The sequence below is a fragment of the Schistocerca gregaria genome, chromosome 7, assembly GCF_023897955.1.
Source record: "Schistocerca gregaria isolate iqSchGreg1 chromosome 7, iqSchGreg1.2, whole genome shotgun sequence".
In the NCBI taxonomy this organism is placed as follows: domain Eukaryota; kingdom Metazoa; phylum Arthropoda; class Insecta; order Orthoptera; family Acrididae; genus Schistocerca; species Schistocerca gregaria.
Window position 1 is genome coordinate 310,185,547 of NC_064926.1, and position 25,581 is coordinate 310,211,127.

The following is a 25,581-nucleotide window of genomic DNA, read 5'->3' on the forward strand; positions in this document are numbered from 1 at the left end:
GAATAGAGATGTCATTAGAATAATCAGTACTACCTCTCATTCAGCTTGCAGGAATTTTCTGTTCAGCTATCTGTATAATCAGAGAACTTGTGAGAACATGGACGAATAAGGTTTCTTTTTACTTTGGTCTATAATTTGTAGGGATTCTCAGTTTTTTGTTTTATGTTCGATGGGATTGAGTTGAAGACCTTCATATTAGACATGGAACCCACTCTAACCTAAGATACAGAGGCAATATCTACAGAATATTATTATTTCTGCCCTGTATTGTGGTTGTGCAGATTACAATACAGTGGAAACTGATTTTTGTTTCTGTATAGTAGAAACTGATTTTTGTTTTTATTGGCAAAGAGCAGTAAGGAGTAAATGCACAACAGAGTAATGTGAGAGTTTATCAATCTATGAAGAGGCTTTTGCAAAATGTTTGATTACCTCCTTTGTACAGTAGTTTTACTGCACACTTTTGCAGAATAAACATTGCTCATTTTGCCAGTATTTCTGAAGAAATAATTTTGCAAAACATAGAGTGAAAATATATAAAATCACTTAATTTTATAAAAGATAGAAAGAGAATGTAAAAAATTAAACCCAGCTGGAAAATGGCTGGATAATAACACAGTGAATTGAATTGCATATGTGAAGTACATTGTTTGAATAAGTGATAGCAAAAAGGACTTGCAGTTCACGACAAGTTCTTACAGAAATATTCCAAGGAAAGCAGCTTTACAAATTAATGAGGAGTAAACTGAGTATGTGGTCATGAGTAAGACACTCAATGATGGTCTCCACAACAGTTGATGAATTCGCTTTTAAAAGAGTAGACATATTTAAATATTTGGAAGTATTTTTAGTGAGTAGAACAGAATGGAAATAGAGATGAAGGCAAGGGTCTGAGCCACAAATAGAGCCAATTTTTGGCTATGGTATGTGCTCTGCAGTAGACCAGTTTTGAGATCAAACTGTACCACAGTGTAATTCTCCCAGTAGCTCTATATGGGTGTGAAATAATTACATTAAGGAAATCAGATGAAAAAAACTGCTAGTCTTCAAGAAGAAGATATTAAGGAAAATATTTGGCCTCAAGACAAACACCTAGGTACAGGAGGGGAAGATATTAAAAAGCCAGGAACTGGCAGATCTATACATACAAGCTGATGTTGACTGAAGGACAAAAAAAGGTGGACTGATGTGGGCAGAACACTTAATTAGGACAGAAGAGGAAAGACTACTGTAAGATTATCAGGATCTGTGGAGGATAGAAGGGGCTGATGAGGACCATAGACAGGAAGGATGGAAGGACAGTTGTGACAGAAATACAGAGAATGGACCATGAAAGTCAGGAACAGAAATGACTGGCGGATGAATGTAGTGCATGTATATGGTCTCACAGGCCACAATGGAAACTAAGAAGAAGAAGAAGAAGAAGCCAACAGAATGATCTTCAAGATGACAGAATGACAGCCAGTTCTAAGTGGAGAACATAAAGTGCTGAGTTTCTTGATTAGTTTGTCTGTATGTTCTGGTTTTTTGTCTATATATATTATTGTTAGAGAGGACTCATCCTGTTACTTGATTGGCCATTGACAAACATAGAAGTAGATTCTGGAGTGCTCCAGGGTAGAGTGTTGAAGCACTTACTGTTCGTGTTGTATATTGATGACCTAGCAAACAATGTTACCAGTAATCTTGACTTTTTCCAGATGATTCAGTTATCTGTAATGAAGTACAGTTAGAAAAAAGCTACACAAATATACAAATATTCAGTCAGATCTTGATAAGATTTTGGAGTGGTGTGAAGTTTTTCAGCTTGCTTCAAATGTTCAGAGAGGTGGAAAAAAAAGACATATTATTCAGTGCCTAGAGAATCACTGAGTCATAGTTTTAATTTTTCATCTCATACAGATACTTTGGCGTAACTCTTTGTAGGGGTATGAAATGGTAAAATCACTAGGTGCAGACTTCAGTTCATTAGTAGAACACAAGGGAAATAATGCAATCAGTCTACTAAAGAGATTGCTCACAAAATAATTGTGCAGTCATCCTAAAATATTGCTTTAGTGTGTGCAATTTCTACCAGATAGGATTAAAATGGAGAATGATTGTATACAAATGAGTGAAGTGCAAATGGTCACAGATTTGTTTGACCCATAGGACCCATAGAACCACTAAACTAAACTGACAGACACTTGAAGATAGATGCAAACCATTCCATGAAATCCTTACAGGGTTGGACTAATCACAGTGTGCACAAAAGTTTAGGAATCATTTTTCCCGTGCTCCATACAAGGATGAAATGAGAAGAAGCTCTAATAACTAGTACTGTGCTAAGTTCCCCCTGCCATGCACTTCGCAGTTGTTCACAGAACATAGATTTAGATGTATGCATTTTAGGTGGTTACCCAGCTACACTCCAAAGAATTTTATGCAATTTTTCGTGTGGTATGTGAATATTTATGTCAATTTTTATATATCTAAATAAGCACAATCTGAGTTTATGTGAGATCAAGTCTATCCATTTCTGCTGTTGTATAATGTAGCCTATCAGACTGAACAATAATGACCTATATTTTTCTAAATGTAGGAGGGCAGCAATAACAATAGGTGGCAGGAAGAAGCTACTACAACAACCGAAGACGGAGCTATGGACACAGCTACATATGTACCTGAAACCACTACGGAACAAGATTCTGACAAAGGTATCGTAAAGTTTTATAGACTGATGGAAGCCTTAGCGCTACTGTTGGACATTTGCACTGATAACCTCAAGGATGGCTGACATGTATAGTATCGTTGCTCATTAGCCACAATGTAAACTTCTTATACAAACTTACATATTTGGATATTGTTGAATGTATCACAGTGATACTGAAGGCCTGTGTGTGTATAGGAATAGCTAGATTAGATTAGATTAGATTAGATTAATACTTGTTCCATAGATCATGAATACAACACTTCGTAATGATGTGGAATGTCTCAGGTTAAAGAAAGATGTCTGTACAAGATATTACATTACACAAAATATTGCATGACACTAATGCTTAAGTTAGTTTTTTTCCATCCCTTAATTTATATCTAAAAATTCAGCCAATGAGTAGAAGGAGTTGTCATCTAGAAATTCTTTTAATTTATTTTTAAATGTTGGTTGACTCTCTGTCAGGCTTTTGATGCTGTTTGGTAGGTGACCAAAGACTTTTGTGGCAGAAAAATTTACCCCCTTCTGTGCCAAAGTCAGATTTAACCCTGCATAGTGAAGATCATCCTTTCTCCTGGTGTTACAGCTATGCACACTGCTATTACTCTTGAACTGGGCTGGATTATTAACAACAAATTTCATAAGTGAATATATATATATATATATATACTGTGAGGATCCCTAGATCCTTAAATAGATGTCTGCAGGATGACCGTGGGTGGACTCCAGCAATTATTCTGATTACACGTTTTTGAGCAATGAATACTTTTCTACTCAACGATGAATTACCCCAGAATATGATACCATATGAAAGCAGTGAATGAAAGTAGGCATAGTAAGCTAATTTACTGAGATTCTTATCACCAAAATTTGCAATAACCCTAATTGAATACGTAGCCGAACTCAGACGTTTTAGCAGACCATCAATGTGTTGCTTCCAGTTTAACCTCTCATCAATGGACACACCTAAAAATTTTGAAAATTCTACCTTAGCTACAGACTTCTGTTCAAAGTCTATATTTATTACTGGAGTTGTGCCATTTACTGTACGGAACTGTATATACTGTGTTTTATCAAAATTTAAAGAGAGTCCGTTTGCTGAGAACCACTTAATAATTTTGTGAAAAACATCATTTACAATTACATCACTTAGTTCTTGGTTTTTGGATGTTATTACTACACTTGTATCATCAGCAAAAAGAACTAACTTTGCATCTTCATCAATATGGAATGGATGGGACAAACAGACAATCAGAGTTAGATTTCTTGATGTATAATCATTGATTACATCTTCAAAAAGTTTAATTTCAACTGTTGTTCAACATGCATTGTGTACTAACTGTTTTATACTAATTGTGGCCAAGAGACTATTTAATAATGTAGGTATTATTCATAAATCACTAAAGAAGGAAAAAGAGAAAAAGAAAGAGAGAGTGAAAGAATCATATTTTCTCACACTCCAAACTAAATGCAACAAATTTTATGAATATAATAAACATTTACATAAATTATGTTAGTAATATAGTTTTATAATAAATGTTAAAATGTATATGTCTGTGAATATTTTTTTTTCTTAGATTTATGTCTGAGAAATATGTAAACAGACATGTACATTACTTATTGAACCTCTCTCTCCTTACAGACCTGAATGAATGGGATGTACCTGATAAAAGTGAGACAGTGACTGCATTTTGTAGACTGAGCCTTCTGGCATCTGGAGAGCAGGTCTGTCTATATCTGGGAGGGCTTCCCTGCAATATTGCTCAAATTCTACAGCAGTACACAGGAAGGTAACACATGTCATTTGTTGTTTGCATGCAATGACTAGAATTTTTATTTATGTTACATTATGATCATTCATTACACACAGATAAAATTTCCACACAACATTGTACAAAAATCACACAGTGTGTGAGACCAAATGTAAAATGATGTGCAATAATACTTTTGTTACTGTTGTTGCTGACCTTCTTTACATATATAAATTGAAGTCCCTTGCTTGCCTCTGACTAATCTCAGAAACTATTGTAGAGATTTGTTTGAAGGAAAACCAGTTTATGAGAAATGTTTGTGTCCACAATTTACAAAAATTCTGTGGCAAATTAGCTGAACTATGAAGACTTAGTAAACTGCCACTTGTGAATATGATGCCACTGCCATCTAGCAGTGAATGGTAGAACTCATTGGACTCACAGCTTTGTGTGAAATGACTCTTCCTTTCATGTGTCCAGCACAGCAGGCTCAATGTGTATGCATCTTTGTCTATTCACTTATTATTTGTTTGGATACTTTCAAGTTATGCAGAAGACTGGTTAATGAATGTCCATGTGTAAGAAAGAGATTTAGGCCTTTTGAAGATCATAAAGACATGGACATGATCTTTTTGAATGGGACTCAGATGTTTCTTGCAAATGAAAACAGAAAATTTCAAAAAAGGTATACAGATGATTCATGCAGGCATTTCAAAATATGACAACAATTTCAGACTGCCAGTTTCTGTTTGCCTCAGATTAGCAGTTGCAATTTACACTCATATCATTCGTTACAAATTCTTTAAACAATGGGCAGCAAGTTACTGAACTTTGAAATACCATAATAAATATGACCAATAATGAAAAGATAACCACCTCATCATCAGACAGTGATGTGAGACTTAAAATGTGAAAGTATCTTTAAGCAATATTTTCCTTTATTTTTTATAATCAACAATGCTTCATTTACTAACAGTATGTTCTTTCAGCAGTACTGCAGATGGCTCGATTTTCAGCTTTCTGCTTTCCTTGAATCAAATCTAGATGCACATGTGATTCTTTGTATGCCACAGTGAAAGAGCTGCCACATTCTGCAACAAAGAATTGTGGCAATGAGTTTCAACAGTGCATCACAGAGTGTACTAAGATTCTCAAGAACAGTGGTCACAGGAGCTCAATATCATGGATGTTTTTTCTTATTTTTTCTTTTATTTGTGTCAACCCAGCCAGCCTCCAATATTTATTGAATTACTCCCACACATATACACCCAAGATTCACATGATATTCTTACATTGATTGTAAACATATTTATTACATCACAAAGTGTTATGAGAGGTCACTCCAAATGTCAATCCAATATGGAACACGTAAGAGTCATGCCTCCAGACAACTTTCTGGCATGTGCTGCTTACATCACTCATGTTATGTGAATGTGATGATATACAGTTACCTAATGCTGTTCTCTGAATTTTAACATAACTGTATCCAGTGGCCCCCAAAGAAAATACTACTATGCCTCCAGACAACTTTCTGGCATGTGCTGCTTACATCACACATGTTATGTGAAAGTGATGATATACAGTTACCTAATGCTGTTCTCTGAATTTTAACATAACTGTATCCAGTGGCCCCCAAAGAAAATACTACTGTGCCAGACACATTGTCTGGCCCTGGATATCTAATGCTACCTGTATCATGTTGGGCTGGGTCAATAATATCATATAATTCACTGAAGGATGAACCTTATCGAGCATCACAATGTCTGCTATCACCAACAAGAAGAAATAAGGGAGACACCAAAATACATCTATACTAAATACACTGATGAGTCAAGACAATCATTACCACTGCTTAATTGTTTAGTACACAATGAGTACAACAAAAATTTTGTGTGCCATGGATTTGACAAATCCTTGCTAGGTTTCTGCAGATATGTGGCACCAGTTATCTCTATATATGTCACAAAATTACCATAAAATAGGAGCCACTGGTTTGTGGGTGTGGAGGTTGCACCCAACAGCGTGCCAAATGTGTTCCATTGGCTTCAGATCAAACAAATCTGGCGGCAGAGACATCACCATGAGTTCTCTATCATTCTCCTCAAATATATGTAGCATCATTCTGACCTTTTTACAAGGACAATTATCCTGCTGGGAGATGCCATCACTGCCAGGGAAGGCATCAAGCAAGAATTATTTCCCATTTGTTTCTACTCCGTTTAACTTATGTCTCTTACACCTTGTGTCTGCAACACTGCCAGGTAGCATTCAGTGTTGTGGAGGGCAGTTGTCATAATGTTTTTATTCATAAAGATTCCAAGACTTACCAAGCGGGAAAGCGCCGGCAGACAGGCACATGAACAAAACACACAAACACACACACAGAATTACAAGCTTTCGCAACTGGCAGTTGCTTCGTCAGGAAGGAAGGAAGGAGAGGGAAAAATGAAAGGGTGTGGGTTTTAAGGGAGAGGGTAAGGAGTCATTCCAATCCCGGGAGCGGAAAGACTTCCCTTAGGGGAAAAAAAGGACAGGTGTACACTCGCACATACACACACACACATATCCATCCGCACATACACAAAATTACCATAAAATAGTGTATGTGCGGATGGATATGTGTGTGTGTGTGTGTGCGAGTGTACACCTGTCCTTTTTTTCCCCTAAGGGAAGTCTTTCCGCTCCCGGGATTGGAATGACTCCTTACCCTCTCCCTTAAAACCCACACCCTTTCATTTTTCCCTCTCCTTCCTTCCTTCCTGACGAAGCAACTGCCAGTTGCGAAAGCTTGTAATTCTGTGTGTGTGTTTGTGTGTTTTGTTCATGTGCCTGTCTGCCGGCGCTTTCCCGCTTGGTAAGTCTTGGAATCTTTATTTTTAATATATTTTTCCCATGTGGAAGTTTCTTTCTGTTTTTATTCATAAATGTATATGGCAATAAGGTTTGAAAGATGCTTTCACACAGAATGACCCTTTTGTCATTTTTTATCTGAATTGCAGGGTAATTATGTACCAGCAAGTAGTTATCCATATGCCAGGGAAAGAGGTGCGATGTGATGACATTACTAGAGAGAGAACTCTAGATGTCTATATACAAGATGAAAATGGTTCATTTGATTATGATCTAAGTGTGTTGCTGAAAAAGATCTGGGATGAAAGCCACCCATCACTTCCATTTCAGGTGAGATGTAGTAATTTTCTGTATTATGTCAGAAAAAGACCATTAAAATTTTAATAGATGTTCATATCATAATTCAGTACCTCTTCATGTAATCAGATTGAGCAGCATGCTTACTATTGTGCTTCTGAACATCATGTCAGAAACCACTTTGTTAATGCCCAACAGGAGCAGTCATTTATCCAATGCGGTACACTAAGTAACATGCTATTGTTTTACTTACACTGCTGTACAATGTAGTTAATGAAATTTTAGGAGTACCAGTAATATAAAATATACATTCATCATTTCTTTTTGTTACATGTATAGAGTTATACAGCTATTTTCAACTATCACACTGAAACTCATGAAGTTCAATATTTCATCCTCAGATTCTCAACATGGAGTTAGTGAAGGATGGCCTAAATGACACTAGCACAGCTCCTCCTGACCCAGGTTTTGAATCAGATCCCAATGGAGAAATAACACCAGGTCTCTTAGCAGCTATTATTGTAGCTTGTATAGGAACTGTCAGCTTACTCCTGCTTTTTGGCTTAATGGTAAGTGCACTGTGAAATCTGAATAGTATACATCTAGTTACCTCCACAGGTAAATAGAGAAAATAATATTCAGTTTTCAGAAAATAGGCATATAGCTTTGTCGCACACATAAATGGTTATTGCTTTTCATTATTCTAATATGCAGAGAAATTCTCTGTGCATTCAAGTACTGATGGTGCTACCTGTTTTATCAAAAATTTGATGTTTAGTGTATATGCACCAGGATCTAAGTTGTAAGTTACTGGAAACCAGCATCATGTTCTTAGTCTTTCTTGTCCTATTTTATTGTCAATGAAGAACGTCATCAAGGACAATATGAATAAAAACTCATGGGTTTGAGTAACAAGTCATGGTGTAGTATTTAAAATCAGGACACTGATAGTGAGTCTGAAACTTCAAACCCTGTTCATTGTGTACTTTGTCACTTATAGATGTGTTTCATTTTGCTTAAATCAAATTTAAGAATAACTGTTCATTTAGCTGAAAACTTCAAATTTTAATAAAAAATCAAGCAATCATGAGAAATCACCTACTGATGGAAAGAGTTTAGAAATAATGATGTGCAATAATAGCTAAAAATAATATTGCATATAATTTTTGTTAATAGAAAAGACTTACCAGTTTTCTTCTTAAATCCATCAGTCTGATTAGAAAAAATGTCATAGAATTGTTTTTTTATCCTAATATGCAATATCAGGAGAGATGTGCTAGAAGTACTACTGGCTTCTTTCACATGACAGAGTGCTTGTGAACTACAATGTTACCTATAAAGCATTCTGCCAATGATGTCAAACTTTGTTATTTTATCATATAGCTATTACTTAACTTTGTTGCCAGAATGAAACAAAAACATGGTGTTACACACTTAGATTACCTATTGAACTTATGACATGAATCAGATGATATAAAAACTGCATACAAGCAGCTATTCTAGCACCTTTACAGGTTCTAATGTGGTGGGTTGAAGAAGTGCAAGATAGGTGAAGGTCAGGGTGAGACAATATGTAAGGAGGAGCAGGGGGGACAAAAGGGAATGAAATAAAAGCATAGTTTGGGACACTGTCAAGTTCTGGAGTGGAAGGCGGAATAGATGAAGACTTCTAAAAAAACAGTGTGCTGCAGAGTAGTGGACCCATTAGATACAGAGGTCAAGAAGGATTGTGCTATGCATGCAGTGGAATACCTTCTGCACTGCAAGGATCTTCTGCCTTCACAGTTTGATCCATCTTCTATGTTGCCTCCCTGCATTTTTCTTCCCTGCTGAATGGATAGACAGATACTTTTCAATCCATAAATGCATAGTGGGCAGATCCTCAACGACCTTTCAGTCTCCACAGAAACTTTGATTGAGATGCTTCTTTATTTGATTTTTTTCCTTTTGAGCAGAGAAGTATTGCATCATGTATTTAGGTAATCCATTGTCAACCATCTGCTGCAAATGTCTTCTTCCATTTCTCTATGTATTTTTACATTTTATTGTTTAGGGCATGCATATGCTGTTTGTATCATATATCTTCATTCCTCTGTTTGCCTTGTAGAATGCGACTTTCCACAGTAACTTTGTTTCAACTTAATTTTTTTGCTTTTCCTTTTGAATGGGAATGCAGCTTTCAAATACATGAAATGGTGTGCATTACCATTGACTAGTGGAATTTTAGCAGTGTGTCCTTTCTGGTCTTATTCAGTGGTGTTTAGTGCATTCCACCATTTATACATGGTGAGTTGTGTAAGATATGACATCTCTTATTATGTCAGTGGTTCAAGATACTGAAATGAGGTTGTCAGCAATTGATAATAAGTAGAGTAGATGATAATTTTAGTATTTGCAGTAACTGATATTCTTAACTCTTTTTCAATGGAAATACTGGCCATTTTTACTCTACTTAATGGTATACAAAAGATCTAGAAAATATGATAACAGTGGTACAATGTTTATCAGTGATGGTGTTGTAACTTTTCTAAAAATATCTTGAGAGAGATTCTAAAATTGAGAGGCCAGGTGGCTGGAGTCCACCATTGCAGTGTGAATACTGCCAATACACAAGAGCTCTCATCCCAGGCTCAATCATTTTATGCAATGAAAAATAAAAAAGGGATATTATAATAAAATTCAGCCTGTCCTGGTCCTACTGAACTTGACAGAAATACAGGGTTTACCATAATTTTTGCAAATGAAAGTCTATCCTGATTTTTAGCATATTGGAAGCAACTGAAAGTTATGCCAAATAAGTGCATATCGTCATGTTTAAGTGAATAGTTTTGTGGAAAAAGCTACATTTCCAGAATGAAATTTCACTCTGCAGTGTAGTGTGTGCTGATATGAAACTTCCTGGCAAGTTAAAACTATGTGCTAGACCGAGACTCAAACTCAGGACCTTTGTCTTTCATGGGGAAGTGCTCTACTGATTGAAGTAAAGCTGTGAGGATGAGTCATGAGTTGTGCTTGGGTAGCACGGTCAGTAGAGCACTTGCCCAAAAAAGGCAAATATCCTGAGTTCACATGTCAGTCCTGCACACAGTTTTAAACTGCCAGAAAGTTTCAAGTGACATTTTGTTTTATTGTTTCCCTTTTAACTCTGCATCACAACTTTCGCTACTTACTTTTCCCAGCTGAAAAAGAAACATCACCCATCTTATATAATGTTCTATTATTATTATTATTATTATTATTATTATTATATTTGTGGAGAAAGATTCTGTTTCAATGATAACAAAATATCCACCATAAATAGGTACTGTACATCTTTGCCTCTGTAAACATAGTTACATTATCACAGTTATTATATTTTCTCAATGACTTAATACTATATAAATGATTTTAAACAACTAGCTCTCCAGTTACAAATGTGGATGTCTTTGTGTCTGAAAACTGGTTTAGTTGGCTTTATTTTATCATAAACAGTACATTTTCTCAATTCCATGTTGTATCAAGTTAGCATTGATTCATTAAAAGTACCTGTAATTTGATGGAAATGTTGGTTTCCTAATAGTTAATTTAAATTACTGATAATTTCCAAGTGGCAATTGCATCAGTGGCAGAGACAGCTTTTTTAAGTATGATGTAAAGTGTGTTATTTCCCTTTTGCCACCTTCTTCCACAACATAAACACTAATCACTGACAGAGGACTCACAGCAAATCCTAACATCACTATTATTAATGTTTAGTTTATGAAAAGGAACTTATTGTCTTTGACAACCACTTTTTGTTCACCGTAACTCCTATACAGGGTGATTCAAAAATGCATGTAAATATTTTAAGGGTGTATTTGTGAGGTAAATATAAGACAAAAATGTTCTATACAATTTTTGCTATACTTGGCTTATTACAGAGTTATGAACAAAACATGATAATACATTCAATACAACGTAAAGTATTTACTTCCCAGAGTTCACAGTTTAATTACAGTGCATTTGGACTAAAAACGCAAACTGGTAAATAAACGTGACGTAACAAACTGAAACAATTCCTCGCAAATACTGTATTACTTTAGTTCCTGTTGATTGAACTAAATCAATGCAAAATAACTAAGGAAAATATGTGAAGAATTTACAGACTGTACTGTACTGTATTTGCACAAATCTTAATGCAATGCATGTTCAAAATGCTGTCCCTGAACTTGCAGACAGGCCCGTGCTCGTCGCCGCAAAGATCTCTGCACATTACACAGTCCGTTCAACTCTCCACGAATAATTTCACAACCACCTTCAATTCTTTGTTGTAGCACTTCTCCGTTTGGTACTGCAGAAGAATACACCAATGTCTTTAGTCGGCCCCATAAATAAAAGTCTAAAGGGTTCAGGTCAGGTGATCTGGCTGGCCAAGCAATTGGTCCTCCGCGACCTATCCATCGATGTGGATACGCATCATTGAGGTACGCCCTTACGTTGCGGCTGTAATGGGCAGGAGCACCATCGTGCATAAACCACAAGGTGGCTCGTGTTGCAAGAGGGACATCCTGTAACAATCCAGGCAATTCCCCCTCCAAAAATTCGCGGTAAGCGTGCCCAGTCAGCCTTGGAGGTAGAACATGAGTTCCGAGTAAGTCATTCCCCACAATACTGCACCAAATGTTTATGGAGAATTGATGTTGATATCCACGCACAATTCTCGTGCCAGGATTCTCGACAGCCCACTGGTGCATATTATGCGAATTGATTACACCCGCACGAGTAAACATGGCCTCATCTGTGAATAATATCCGCCGAATGAACATTGGATCATTCAAATGACGCTCTTGTAACCACTGGCAGAATTGCTGATGGCGAGGATAGTCTGCAGGTGTCAATTCGTGCACTTTGTGCAGGTGAAATGGATGCAACTGTTGTCTCCGAAGCAGCCGCCATACAGTAGATTGTGGACGTCGTACAGCTGCACTAATTTGTCTCGTACTGATGGCTGGATCTTGGTCTGCCAGGTCAAAAACATGTTCCTCGATGTTCACTGCATGCTCAAGTGGTTGACCTGAATGTGGCCCAGGACGAATGCCATACTCCCGCTTACGTCTGTCCACAGATACAAACGTCTGATGACTTGGTAACCGTCGTCTTGGAAACAGCTCACTGTACCTTCGTCTTGCTGCAAGTGCGTTTCCATCTGCTGTACCATACACAAGGTGCATATCAGCATACTCATTGTTTGAGTACATCATGTGCATGAAACCTGTAGCCTTCCGACAATGAATGAACGACAGGAAGTACGTTTCCGTTACCAACAACATCAGCGCCATCTTCTGTACAGTAGGAGTAAACAGCAATTGCAAACACAAACAAACACTATTCATGCAGTTTCGAATCAACTGTTGGGAGATACGTATGTGCATTACGTACCAGAATATGGCATCCTGCTGCTTGCACTGACGTCGTTTTGATACGGACATGACTTTCGTATTTTAACGATAACTCTGGAATTAAACGTTTATGGAAAAACATTTATAGAACATTTTTGTCTTATATTTACCTCACAAATACACCCTTAAAATATTTACATGCATTTCTGAATCACCCTGTATATCAATATGCTCATCTTTTTTTCTGTAGACACATGACATACATTATGAAACAGATTTAGACAATGACAGTTGACAGTGAACTGTGCAGCTGGGTAGACGATATTAATCTTAGGTGCAGTTTCACAACAGATGTAAATATAGGTCATGCGTGCATTGTACAACATGAGTCCTGACAAGAAAGCATCAAGATTGTTTGCAACTGAGGAACTATTTGTCATGGTGTATTACTGTTCTACTACTGTACTGTTCTGTTGGGCTTAAATTGTGTCCACATGTTTCTTGACAGACTGGATGAGGAGTTCACTACTGAGTTTTTGAATGTATATTGTCATGTAAAATTTCACTTTGGATAGCAGGCAGTATTTTGTTGATAGTTAACTTCCTTTAACTTCAAGTAATACTTGTGCTAAGTAGTTATTGAAAGTTATATTTTATTGTGATTAAGTTAATTAAAAGATTCTGCAGTTAAGTGAGTGCTGAGTTCTTATTTTAAGTGGACATGATTAAGAGTTTATGTGATATGATAACCGGAAGGGCTATCCTGTATAGGCCTAATTTTTGCAGCTCATAAACAATTAAAATTCATGTAATATAAAGCATATTGAGTGATTTAGTTCTAGTTTTAAGTATACAACCTGTGTTCCAACACAATACAATTGTGGATGTGGCCATAGTGTAGTCAGAATGGGAGCAGTATGTGTAGATGTTAGGTTGGGATTCCGTTGTGGTGATTGTAGTAGAGAACTAAATGGGGAACTCATTAGGTCTCTCCCATGGAACCATAGGCTCTGCAGAAAAGACAAGTGAATCACTGAACAGGAAGCAAAGGTTTGTACCCTTCAGTGTTTAGCCAGGAAACTAAGTGTAGGTTACCAAGAAAAGTGATTAGTAAGAAACAAGTCTCTCTGCTGGGTAGTAACCATGGCAGGGGTGTATGCCAAATGGTACAGGAACAGGGAACCATGTTACAAATATTGGGAAGTCAATTCCTAGTGTTAGGTAGGTGAGAGACAACAGAGAAATTTTGTAACAAATCAGTGTACCAAGTTAACTGAGAACTGAGATGGTTGCTGCAGTCTTTGGAGAGAACTCATATGGGAACTATCCTGACGTATACCATTGGAAGATGGGAGTACACAAAGTATGATCCATGTCTTAATAGAAAGACAGGTTAGCAGATTTGTTAGCTGAGAGGATGGGGGAGGAGAAGGGGCATGATCACACATGAAAAAATTCCTGTATCTGCTGGTGTGAGAGTGGCAAATTGAAATCATGAAACTTCCTAGCAGATTAAAAGTGCATGTGTTGCACCAGATCTTGAGCCCAGAACCTTGCCTTTCAAATGCAATGCTCTTGCCAGCTGAGTCATCACAACGCAACTAATGACCCATCCTCACACTTTACTTCTGCCATTACCTTTCTCCCACTTTCCAAATTTCACTGAAGGTACTGGCAGAAGTAAAGCTGAGAGGACAAGTTAAAAGCTGAGCCTCAATGGCTCTGGGTTTGAGATTAGGCCCCGTACACAGTTTTAATTTGCCAGGAAGTTTCACAGTTTTAATTTATCCCTTTTAGCTGTGTAAACGGACAGCAAGTAGCAATCTTTTCACAGAGAAAATGTATCTCATTTGTAGACCCACTGACACATCCCAAATATCTATTGACACATCCAAAATCATAGTGAGCTGTTGTATATATAATCTGTGGAATAAGCTACAAAAAATACTAAGCTAAACAAACAATCATCCATGGGATAAGAGTTTCCTAATTTCTTCAGTAAGATTTATCCACTTACGCTAGGTAATATTTTACATAAAATGTTGCATCACATGATTCTTTTGAATCAGAAAAATTATGTTTACATTAAATAGGACTTAAGAACTCAGAACAAAACACATAAATTTAAGTAAGTGTCTGACAGAATCCACCTCATGGAGCACACTGTGAAGAAGGAATATGATATGTAGACTGGTAAATGGTTCTTTTGTTTTGTGTGACTTTGCATCAACAATTGGAAATGTAGAAAGGTGGAATAGCTCAACTAGAACCTGGTATCACTCCTAACACAGTTATTATTTTTATGTAATCTGTGTACAGCGTTTACATGAAATGTCAAAATACTTTTACAAGATGCAATTTTCTATTCTTATTGTTTGTAGGATAACTTGCTTTTGGTTGATGGTTGCAATATAATTTTTCAATATAGATGGGTTTATTTAAGGAAGTATTATATAAAACCAAGGGCACTCAAACTCTGACCTAAAACCTATTTTTCTTCTGTGCAGATACCCACTATGTCATGTACAAAAATTTTATAGTTTAGGAAATGTTATTATTGAAAAACGTTTTTCTCATAAGAAACACATGATTAAACAAATATTATAATGAAAAGCCTTCATAGCTCCAACATGACCATTTTGAAGCCCCAGTTTTTCTGACTATAAAAACATTATAAGGAAACTGTTTTAGTTAATGAAATATTCAAGTTTAACATTTAGTTTCTTGAATAATATTTGAAGGTTTTTCCCAGGGATAAGCAATGATGGGGTATATGGGCCTGCCACCCTCACCCTCCTACTGCTGTGGCAAAGAAAACCTTTCCTTTGTCTGCAGTTAGTGCAATATCCCAATCAAGGACTTGTGCCACAGACTTTAATTTACTTTACTAAATGCATATTAACTATTACATATAGATCCTGTCTTTTATGCCATTATTAAAAAATTTAATACTTTGCATCTGAACATCTTATAAATGCATTGTAAAAAATTATCTGCTTGGACAATAACACACTCAGGCATACTCTAGTGGTCACCTCAAGGTATTCCAAGTTCAGTCAGTTGCTAGTAATGTCTCAGGCAATCAGTTACAGCCTAACAGTGTCAATCACCTCTGATCATAAATAATTAATCACTTATTGTGACTCTTGATCAGTTGACCACCAGCAAATCATTAGTTATGGGTTTATAACCAGAATAATAATTTGCCGTTGCCGCTTGTATAAATAGATCAGCCTCCACTATATAAGGTATTAATCTGATTTTGTGAAAATAAATGGCCACTGTGAACTCCTAGCTGATCATCATTTGTGTTGTTATTAAAATAAATCCATACTGGCTGTATTTTAATTTTTCAAGTGTTGCCTGTTACTAGCATCTGTTTTATTATCTACTGAACCAGAGATATGACTTCAAATAAGGTAAGCAGATCAGCAGCCTTACAAGTCCATTTAGAAGACGTACAGGTCTCTAGAGTCAATAAACATAATAGCCTGCCTTCGGAAGAGCATGCTGCACTATAGATTTTATGAATATACTGTTGATTAAACTGAAAATAGAATTGAAATCTGTTCTATATTTTTTGCACGGCTCACAACATTCTCCTGAAGATAAACAATCAAATATTTTCACTCTTTGTGAAATATTGTAGTGAATTTGCAGAAATCTACTAAGTAAAATATCTTAAAACCAGTTCTTTGCCATTAATGTGTTATATATTCTTTTTCTTCAAAAGGTTTATGTAAGGCGCCGCCAGAAGCGTTTCAACTACGGACAACGCTGCACTCCAGTATCACTTGATGCCTATAGTGTTGACAGCATCTCTGTTTATGACAGTGTCAGGTCACGGAGGAAAGGTCTATTCAGATCATCAAAGAGATCCTATGGAAACCTAGCTTTTGATGACCCGGTTAGTTATTCTCAGAAATTTCACTGTCCTATTTTTACTGTGTTATATTTCTTAAGAATTACAAGATTTGTTCAGTTTTGGGGAAGAAAGCCTTGGGTAGATTCATTCTACAGTCTTTAAAAAGCAATCACAAACATGTTCACTTACAAGTTCATGTTTCACCTACTGAGAATTTGTTATGTCATCTTCTGTACATATCACATACATGGTTAAATCCTCAGTGTGATACAGACTCAAGAAATTGATACACTAATGAAATTAATTACAAATGCATGAAATTTAGAATAATTTATAAGTAGCCAATAATAAGAATGATCTCTTTTTTATTTTTCAGAACTCTCCTTCACATCCAATGAACTTTGCAGGTTTGGCAAATTTCAGTTCTGATACATCTGGACTGCAAGAAGAGTTTGAAGCTGTTCCACAAGTTACAGTTACAACAGATGAACTCCCAGATGGTGCTGATGTGAAGAATCGATATTCGAATGTCATCCCACTTCCAGAGACTCGTGTACATTTAACTGCAAAAGAAGGGGAGCCCCTTTCAGATTACATCAATGCCAACTATGTCAGGGTAAGAAGTAACAGAATTAGGAAGTATGTCTATATTTACATGTTTCATATTGTGACTTATATAAAGTCTATCATAGTAACTGAGTGAGTAAAGTATTGCTGCTGCTGATGGTCTGCAGTAAGTTACTCAAATTTTACTTTCTCTATCTCTATCAAGCACTGACTTGAGTGCACTCACATCCATTGTGCTGATGTAGATGTAAAATGAATGCAATTTCAGGACTATAACTTAGCAGATAATCCATCTTGTCTTTGGTGCACAGTACACTAGTTGCTCCTTGCTTCCTTAGATTAACGAAGGAAAATATCTGGTTACATTTCCAAAAGCAAGTATGAACTGCAGAGGCAACATGTTCATCAATAAAGATTGTCACCTCAGATCATAATAATGTGACAATATTGTCACAATACTGTGACCTGATGCAGTGTTCTCAGGTCTTATGTGGTTACATATTTTTCCCTGGGCAAGTGTATGATATGTTTCTGCATGGATTACTCTAAACATCTAGAACCAGAAACAGAGAGGAAGAGAGATTTAGGTACGCATATGCTAGGACTCTGGCACTACATGAAAAAAAAAAAATTATAATCAAAGACAGCTAAAGTTTTGCGAAAGTACTGAAGAAGAGATATTCTTGTTTGTAATCTGCTGTTCAGGTTTCATTCCTAACTGTTGCTAATAGCCTGTGCCTTTGATGCTGGCTTTAATTTAGCCACTTTTGCATTACCTTTCACAACTTACATAAGTCTTTTGTTTTTTAAACTATGGGAAATCCAGCATGGAATAGCAACTATATGTAAAGGATAGATGCTAATCACTTCATAGAGAAGGCACTGAGTGGCAGACAGTAGTACTAAAAAAGACTGCTGGATATTATTACTTACTGGACCAAGTCCATCGGACACAAACAAAACAAAACACACACACACATTCACAGAGTCATGACTCACACCTAGGTAAAACCACTGCCCCTTCTGGGCATTAAGGGCTGACTGCAACTGTGTATGAAATGAACAACGGCCTTTGCTGGGATGCATAGTGGTGGTACAGAAGAGGTGTGAGGTGGGAAGGGTGAGGAGTAACATGGTAGGGTCAGGGGCAAGAGAAGATGCTAGTGCTGCCTGTGGGAAGGTCTTGGGTGACAGGATACTAGGCTACAATGTGCAGTGTAAGGAGAATGGCAGTGGGGGGGATGCAAGTGTGGTTCATCTGTAAAGCTGTAAAGGAGTCTATGTATAGAGTGCACTACTGTGACCCATCACATAGACACTGAAGCTATTCAGAGGTGGGATGCTAAATTTGTTACCAGTAGGCTGAACAGCACGGAAATATTATGGAGATGCTTCATGAACTCAGATGGGAATCACTGGAGGGAAGACATTTCCACAGAATGTTGTTGAGAATATTTAAGGAATTGGAATTTGAAGCTGACTGCAAAATGGTTCTACTGCTCCCAACTTGTATTTTGCGTAAGGACCTTAAAGATAAAACAAGAGAGATTAGGTCTTACGCAGAGGCAAAGACAGTCATTTTTCTCTTGCTTCATTTGTGAGTGGAAAAGAATAGGAAATGTCTAGTAGTGGTCAAGGTATCCTCTGTGATGCACTATACTGTAGCTTTTGTAGCATGTATTTAGATGTAGAAAAAAGCAGCAAAGGGGAAAGGACTATTCAGGTGTGCTAGCAGGATAGAAGGTGTACGTAGTGCTGGACTGGGAGCAGGTAATTGGATAAGGTTGAGGACAGGGACTAGCAGAAGTTGAGGACAGCAGGTTACAGCAAAAAGGGTATATTGTCAGAAGAATTTCCTCCTATGCACTTCAGGAAAGCTGGTGTTCCTGGCAAGAATCCAGGTATCTGGCAATGTTTTATCTTTTGTCTGTGTCCCTCTATTTGGTGAGTAGCATTTATTCTTTTTCATTTTGTTGTTACACATCTCTCTTATTTTCTCTGTAAATGAAAGATACTATTCTGATTATAAGAATGTAATTCTTTCATTTGTAACTGTTTGCTCTACTTTCTTATGTTATATGAACAAATGTACCCAGCTGAACCACTTAAGTTGTATAGAGACGTTGTTAGCAATATTTTTATTCATTAATAAATTATGCTTGTTATAGACTATTTCTTTAATAATCCTTTGTTTTCCAGGGTCCAAATAATGAAGAGAAATTCTATATTGCTTGCCAGGCACCTCTTCAATCAACAATAACAGATTTCTGGCGTATGGTCTGGGAACAACAGACTAAAGTCATATTGATGATCTGTAACCTGGTTGAGAGTGGCTCTGTGAGTTTTACAAATTTCTGAATTACTTTATACATGTGTCTAAATCTAAATCAATATTTCTTTATATCCGCACATGTAACTTTCTATTCACACGTTGAGGGGGGAGGTCATGCAGTTTGGAAGAATTCATTTGCTCTTTTCAAGCCAGTAATTATATTTATTATTTCTTACATTTGCGTTACAAATTCCAAACAATATATTACAAACATAAGTAGTTATTCACATTTCAGTTTAGATTATGGCTTTTACAAAAGTGCTTCTTCCAATTTAGTAACACAATATTTAACACCTTACTCCAATATCTACCACATAACTTTCTCCCAGCTCACTTGTGTTATAATATATTCTACATTTTTATAACTAATATTTTCATGTTACTTGCACTTTGCATTTTATCGGTGGTAGAGTGTACTTATATCTATATGTTTAATAGTTACTTTTCCTTGCAGGGTAACATTCTTAAAATTTAACATGTACATGTAAGTCTCAGTTTGCCCTTTCTTTTACAGCACACAATGTCTTAACTCTATGTATTTATCAAAATGTAGGGGAAAGGTCTCAATAAAGGGCTTCTGTTGAGGAGGACTGAACATGGCAATTCCAAATTAAGTTCTTGTTGAAAAAGAGGCCTAAGGATCATGTGTTATCATTTAGTCTCAGTAAGGAACCCCATGGTGTCAATTAGATGTCTCTGAGTGCATTTTTTCCAGACTCATATGTCTACAGGATATGACAATACAGTTCACTGATTCATTTCCAAATAAATTTCTGTTGAAAAAAGAAATATACTTTTACACTTCACAATTCAAAGTATTCCTTCTGAACTTAAACAACCTTCTCCATACCTGTTTTCCATTCTTCTGAGTGATTTAAAAATTGTAATATTAAGATAGTGCTCTCCCATTCTAAACTCTTGTTTTAGAATGATTAACATGACCTCCTGATTCATGATAATGATTTGTGATACATCTCCTACCATGAAGCAGTGATCTGAGTTTCACTTGTTCACCTTGTGCATGGAGATGGCATTCATGGGATTGTGAATGGTAACAGGACATCATTATGCTTAGTTCTTAACTTCCTCCTACACTGGAAGAATGAATCTCTCTTCAAAAGGCATTCACTGTAAGAAGTTTCGCCATTTCAGTGTTTTCTGTGTTTATTTGTCCCACTTCACAAGGAATTCATTCACAACTCCCTGATCTTCAAAACAACAATCCCTTTATATCATCACAATTACCAAACACATGTGCTAAGAAAATAAAACTATGCTCGCCACTATTTGACTGCAAGAGTCTAATTAATATTGAGATTTTTGGAGCATGAAGAAACAAATCGTCACAATCATCAACATTCCAGTGTTACCACAGCACTGGTTTTATGTAATCTATAGCTAGGTTTATTATCAGTCTCTTTATTGTCATATTAATATGACAGAAGTGCACCATCTATGGTTTAGTCACATTTGGTACTATACACAACCATCATGAGGCATGCTTCTAGCATTTTCACACACACACACACACACACACACACACACACACACACACACACATATGAGCAATAGTGTAGAGTACCACATTGTAATATCTAATTGTTTAATATTGTATCATCATTGCAAAGCGCTAGTATTCCATCAGAATTATTATCGGTATGTCAGATGTGTAATTCTATGAAAATGGAGATTACCTTGAGAAAACAATGAATATTCAAGGAAGCAAAAGAGAAGAGAAACGTGTCCTTGGAGTCTTTTGTGACGGCATACATGAATAAAATGTTCTCGGGTTTCCAGCCGCATCAATTCGAATAATAGCCTTTAGCTTTCAGTGACCATCTCCACCCTCGTCATCAGGAGTTCATTGACTGCTGGGGCTGCTACATTTTCTCACTTATATAGCCATTATGACATCATCGGCAACCAATCAGATCGACCCAATGTGGCACATGCGCATAAGTCGACCTGGGTAGTGCCAGGGGCAGGCACCACGTTTAAAACTGCCTCCCCTGCATCACACATCTGTCTATGCTTTCTTTCAATGTCCAAAGCCCGGCCCCCATGCCCTGCTGAGTGTGTATCCCTGGCCTCTGTTGAAATTGTTGTTGTTTAAGCAAATCTCGGCCCCTTACTTTATAACAGAGTCCCAATATGTAGACGCATGAGCCAACACTTTTGTATTTTTGAACTGTATTTTATGTCTGTTTTTAGGCAATGCTCCGCTACTGCTGACCTGTCAAGCTCCCTTTGTTTTAATGTGGCACTTGTGCTCAGTACAACACTCTGCAACTGTGCAAATTGTTTGTCCAATACACATGCTGCCACATTCACAAGGTACACCACACACACCAGGCACCCGAAGAGTAATTTCTTCTTTAACAGGGTGCAACATATCTCATATCTTGGGTGTGTGCCTCTCCTCCAGGGTCAAGTTCTCTGATGCCTGCTGCCAGGCCTTCCTGCGATGCTTCACTCTCCCCAGTGATTCCGCTGCCAGATGGGCTGGCGCATATGGGTCCCTCCACACCAGCATCCTTGGTGTCCCCAACCAAGTGGCTGGAGCTTTGACCATTGGAACCATTTCACTGTATTGAGAAAACGGACATTGAGATGCAGCCAGAGCCCCTGTCACTGGTCCTCTCTAATGGCACTTCATGAGCGAGCAGCTACCTTGAGTATCCATGGCCCTGATATTTCTGCCTCTACTCACCAATTCTGGCCAGGAATCTTCTTCTGCTGCTGCAGTCCTTGTCTGCCACATCTGCTTCAGAGGCCATTGGTGTATCATCATTTGTCCCAGTGCCCACAGTGGCAGAGTGCCCTTACCCCCAGGGGAGGTGTGCTGTAACCCTGTATATAATACTTGGATAAATGCCACAGAACCAGGTTGGTGGCATGCTACACTTTCAATTTTCTGCCAAAGCATATGCTTGGACTGGCTACCAGAGGCCACATACCTTGTGCACATGCCATGGCATCTGCCATTCTGTCTACTGGAGTTCTCCATAAGTGCTGTGCAACAGGCACTCAATCTAATATTGAGTTCTTACTTATTTTCAGCAAATGTTAGTATCAGTTTCTGTGTTTGTGTCTGTGGTCTCATCTGTTGTTCACTCTTATGCTGAAGAAGAATAAACTTTGATTAATTGTTGCCATAATGTTGTTTACACCTTACATTACAATACATAAGCACAAAAAAAACAGAAAAATGAAGACAAAAACATCAAATACCATAAGAAAATCTCTTTTGGGACTGTTTCTGCCCTTGTGTGGAATTTCATGATGACAGTGATCACCCTGTTCATTGCCCACATCACTAATTATAAGAGTATATTCTGGTGTGATTGCAAAAAGTGTATTTCTAGTGACATATTTTTGACGTATTACATTGCAGCTCTTCATACTAATGCATTAGATTATTGACAAGTTCCTTAAATTTTCCTGATTTGAAGTTTTCCAGAAAACAATAGAATGTTTTTTAAGTATTGCATGCTGTTTTCTATTTGTCTTTTGGTACTAATTCATACTGAATGTCTTAAAAAAGTACTCTAATCAGTGGGCCATAAATGTGCCTTCTCCTACATTTTTTTTATACCAGATTGGAATGATACTGGCTACTGACTGAAGCTTGTTCATGGGTTGGTTTGAGAATTAGGAGCATGTATTGGATATGGGTTGGAGATCTGTTTGTAGACAAGATTTGGAGGGTAGTGCTTGTAAGCCAATGATTTGGTAAGACCTTCAGCACAACGCACTTGGGAATGATTGTCACCAGAGATGGCTAACTACATGGAACAGACTTTTCAATGTGGAACTGACACCAGCTGTCAAAATGTTGGTACTGCTCTTGGTAGTAGGTATACTTTAAATGGAGAAAAGTTTTGTGGAACCATGGGAGAGTTGCAATTCAACATCCAGTGAAGGCAGCCCACACTGTGTTGTATAGGCCTAGGTACCCAGCAGGAGACATTGTTCCTGCTGACTCTCTGCCTATAGAATAGAAATTCTATTTTACTCATAATCTGTAACTTTAAATCATTCTGTAATTTCTATGTCTTTCCTTATGTGTAGAAATGACCATTAACTTAATGACATATTTTCTCTGTAATTCCCTGAATGTTAACAACTAATATTTTCTTTACTCTTTCAGGAGAAATGTGCTGATTATCTTCCACCATCAGAAGTGCTTGATTGTCACAGACTGTTTGGTGACTTCCAGATCACTCTTAAAAAGAGAGAAGAAAAAGAAAAATATGTAATTTCAACACTTCAGATAAAGGTATACACTTCAAGCATTGCAAGAGACCACAAATAAAAATTTCATTCATTTAAAGGTTCTAATTAGGTTCATAATTAGGATTTACAAGTCTTTTGCAATTAATAAAGTGCTTTTTTTATAACATACTTTTTGTGGTTATGTCTGTCAATCTGCACTACTATCAACAGCTATCCAATTTATACACCAATGGAGAAGACTTAAGATAAGAGATGACAGACTCTTTAGGACAAAATGTTGATGGGTGAGTGATTATGTAAAAAGTAGAGATGACTTGTTGCTCAGAGTATTCTTGTTCTGCTTCACAGTCATTTCTACTTTCTGTATGTCTATCCACTACTCAAAAATTGGTCTCCAATGACTGTTCTCTCACCCGTTATTTATTTTTCACTTGTGGCTTCCCTTTGGAATGAATTACCAAAGATGTAATTGTATTTCACAGCACCAAGACAGTGAAAGCACAAACCGAGATGCCCTCACAGTGATTTTAAAGCAAAATCAATTGTTTGAAAAGTGTACTTTTTTCAGTTCTGACATTTTAATTACTTAACTGCAGTGAAGCTTGCAAGGCCAATTGTCTTAACAAAAATATAGAGCAGTTTCAAAGTCATGTACATCAAGTTAACAATTCTTTTTAATTTAATCACTGTCACAATTACACGATCCTCTGTACTGCCAAGTTTTTTTCTCAACAGCAACAACTTTTTACTGTTAATAAATGTTTTATAAATTATTCTCATTGAGTTACTTCTAACTTCAGTGTCAGCAGCTCTCAGTCTTGTGGTTAGTGTTGCTGGCTCTCAAATGTGGGGCCCTGGGTTTGATACCCAGCCAAGTTGGGGATTTTCTCCATTCAGCATGTGTGTGTGTGTGTGTGTGTGTGTGTGTGTGTGTGTGTGTGTGTGTGTGTGTGTGTGTGTGTGTGTCATCCTCACCATCATGTCATCCTCATCAATGCACAAGTCACTGAAATGGTCTCAAATAAAAAAGACTTGCTCCAGGCAGCCAAAGTTCTCAGAATGGAATTCCCAACCAAATATACTATATGCGCATTTTATTTTTCCAAACTTCAGTGAACAGTCGCATTTTACTCCATATTCTCTTTAGTACCTTTCTTCTTTCTTGAAATCAGAGGAGATAAGTGCCATTACAGCAAAAAGGTACCACTTTCCACAAAATAATAAGATGATGTAGACTTTCCATGAGCATTTTGCAACAGTTTTCATTTAATGTGATTTATGACTCTTGCAGTCACTAAAATATTCCTTGGTGATATTTGCTATGCAATTTATGTTATGAAATGGCTTATACTAGTAGTCTCAAACAACATGGGACTTAAAGAAGACCTTTACAATTGTGAGTACAATCACCACTGAACGGTTTCTTCATGAAGTGTACGTAAACATGAGAAAAATGTGTCCACATGAACAGAACTCGCATTCTGTTCATATACTGAAATGCATTTATATTCCACCTGCACATTGCTAATAAGTGTGACTTATGTAGTTCATGTATTAAAGCAGTACTTGCTTCCTGTAAAAGCTACAGATTTTCAGTTCATCTCATGTAATTAATACATAGATACTATATACAT

At 37.0% G+C, this 25,581-nt stretch overlaps 1 protein-coding gene across 1 annotated transcript in view; it reads left to right on the forward strand.

The window, feature by feature from the left end:
• Positions 1–25,581, forward strand: part of LOC126282099 (uncharacterized) — a 518,030-nt gene that overhangs the window by 487,927 nt on the left and 4,522 nt on the right. Inside the window, exons 13-20 of the mRNA XM_049981558.1 lie at positions 2,582–2,696; positions 4,335–4,482; positions 7,443–7,623; positions 7,992–8,159; positions 16,681–16,854; positions 17,189–17,428; positions 19,579–19,716; positions 23,862–23,990. Coding sequence (XP_049837515.1) covers positions 2,582–2,696; positions 4,335–4,482; positions 7,443–7,623; positions 7,992–8,159; positions 16,681–16,854; positions 17,189–17,428; positions 19,579–19,716; positions 23,862–23,990 — 1,293 coding nt within the window. The remainder of the gene's footprint in view (positions 1–2,581; positions 2,697–4,334; positions 4,483–7,442; positions 7,624–7,991; positions 8,160–16,680; positions 16,855–17,188; positions 17,429–19,578; positions 19,717–23,861; positions 23,991–25,581) is intronic.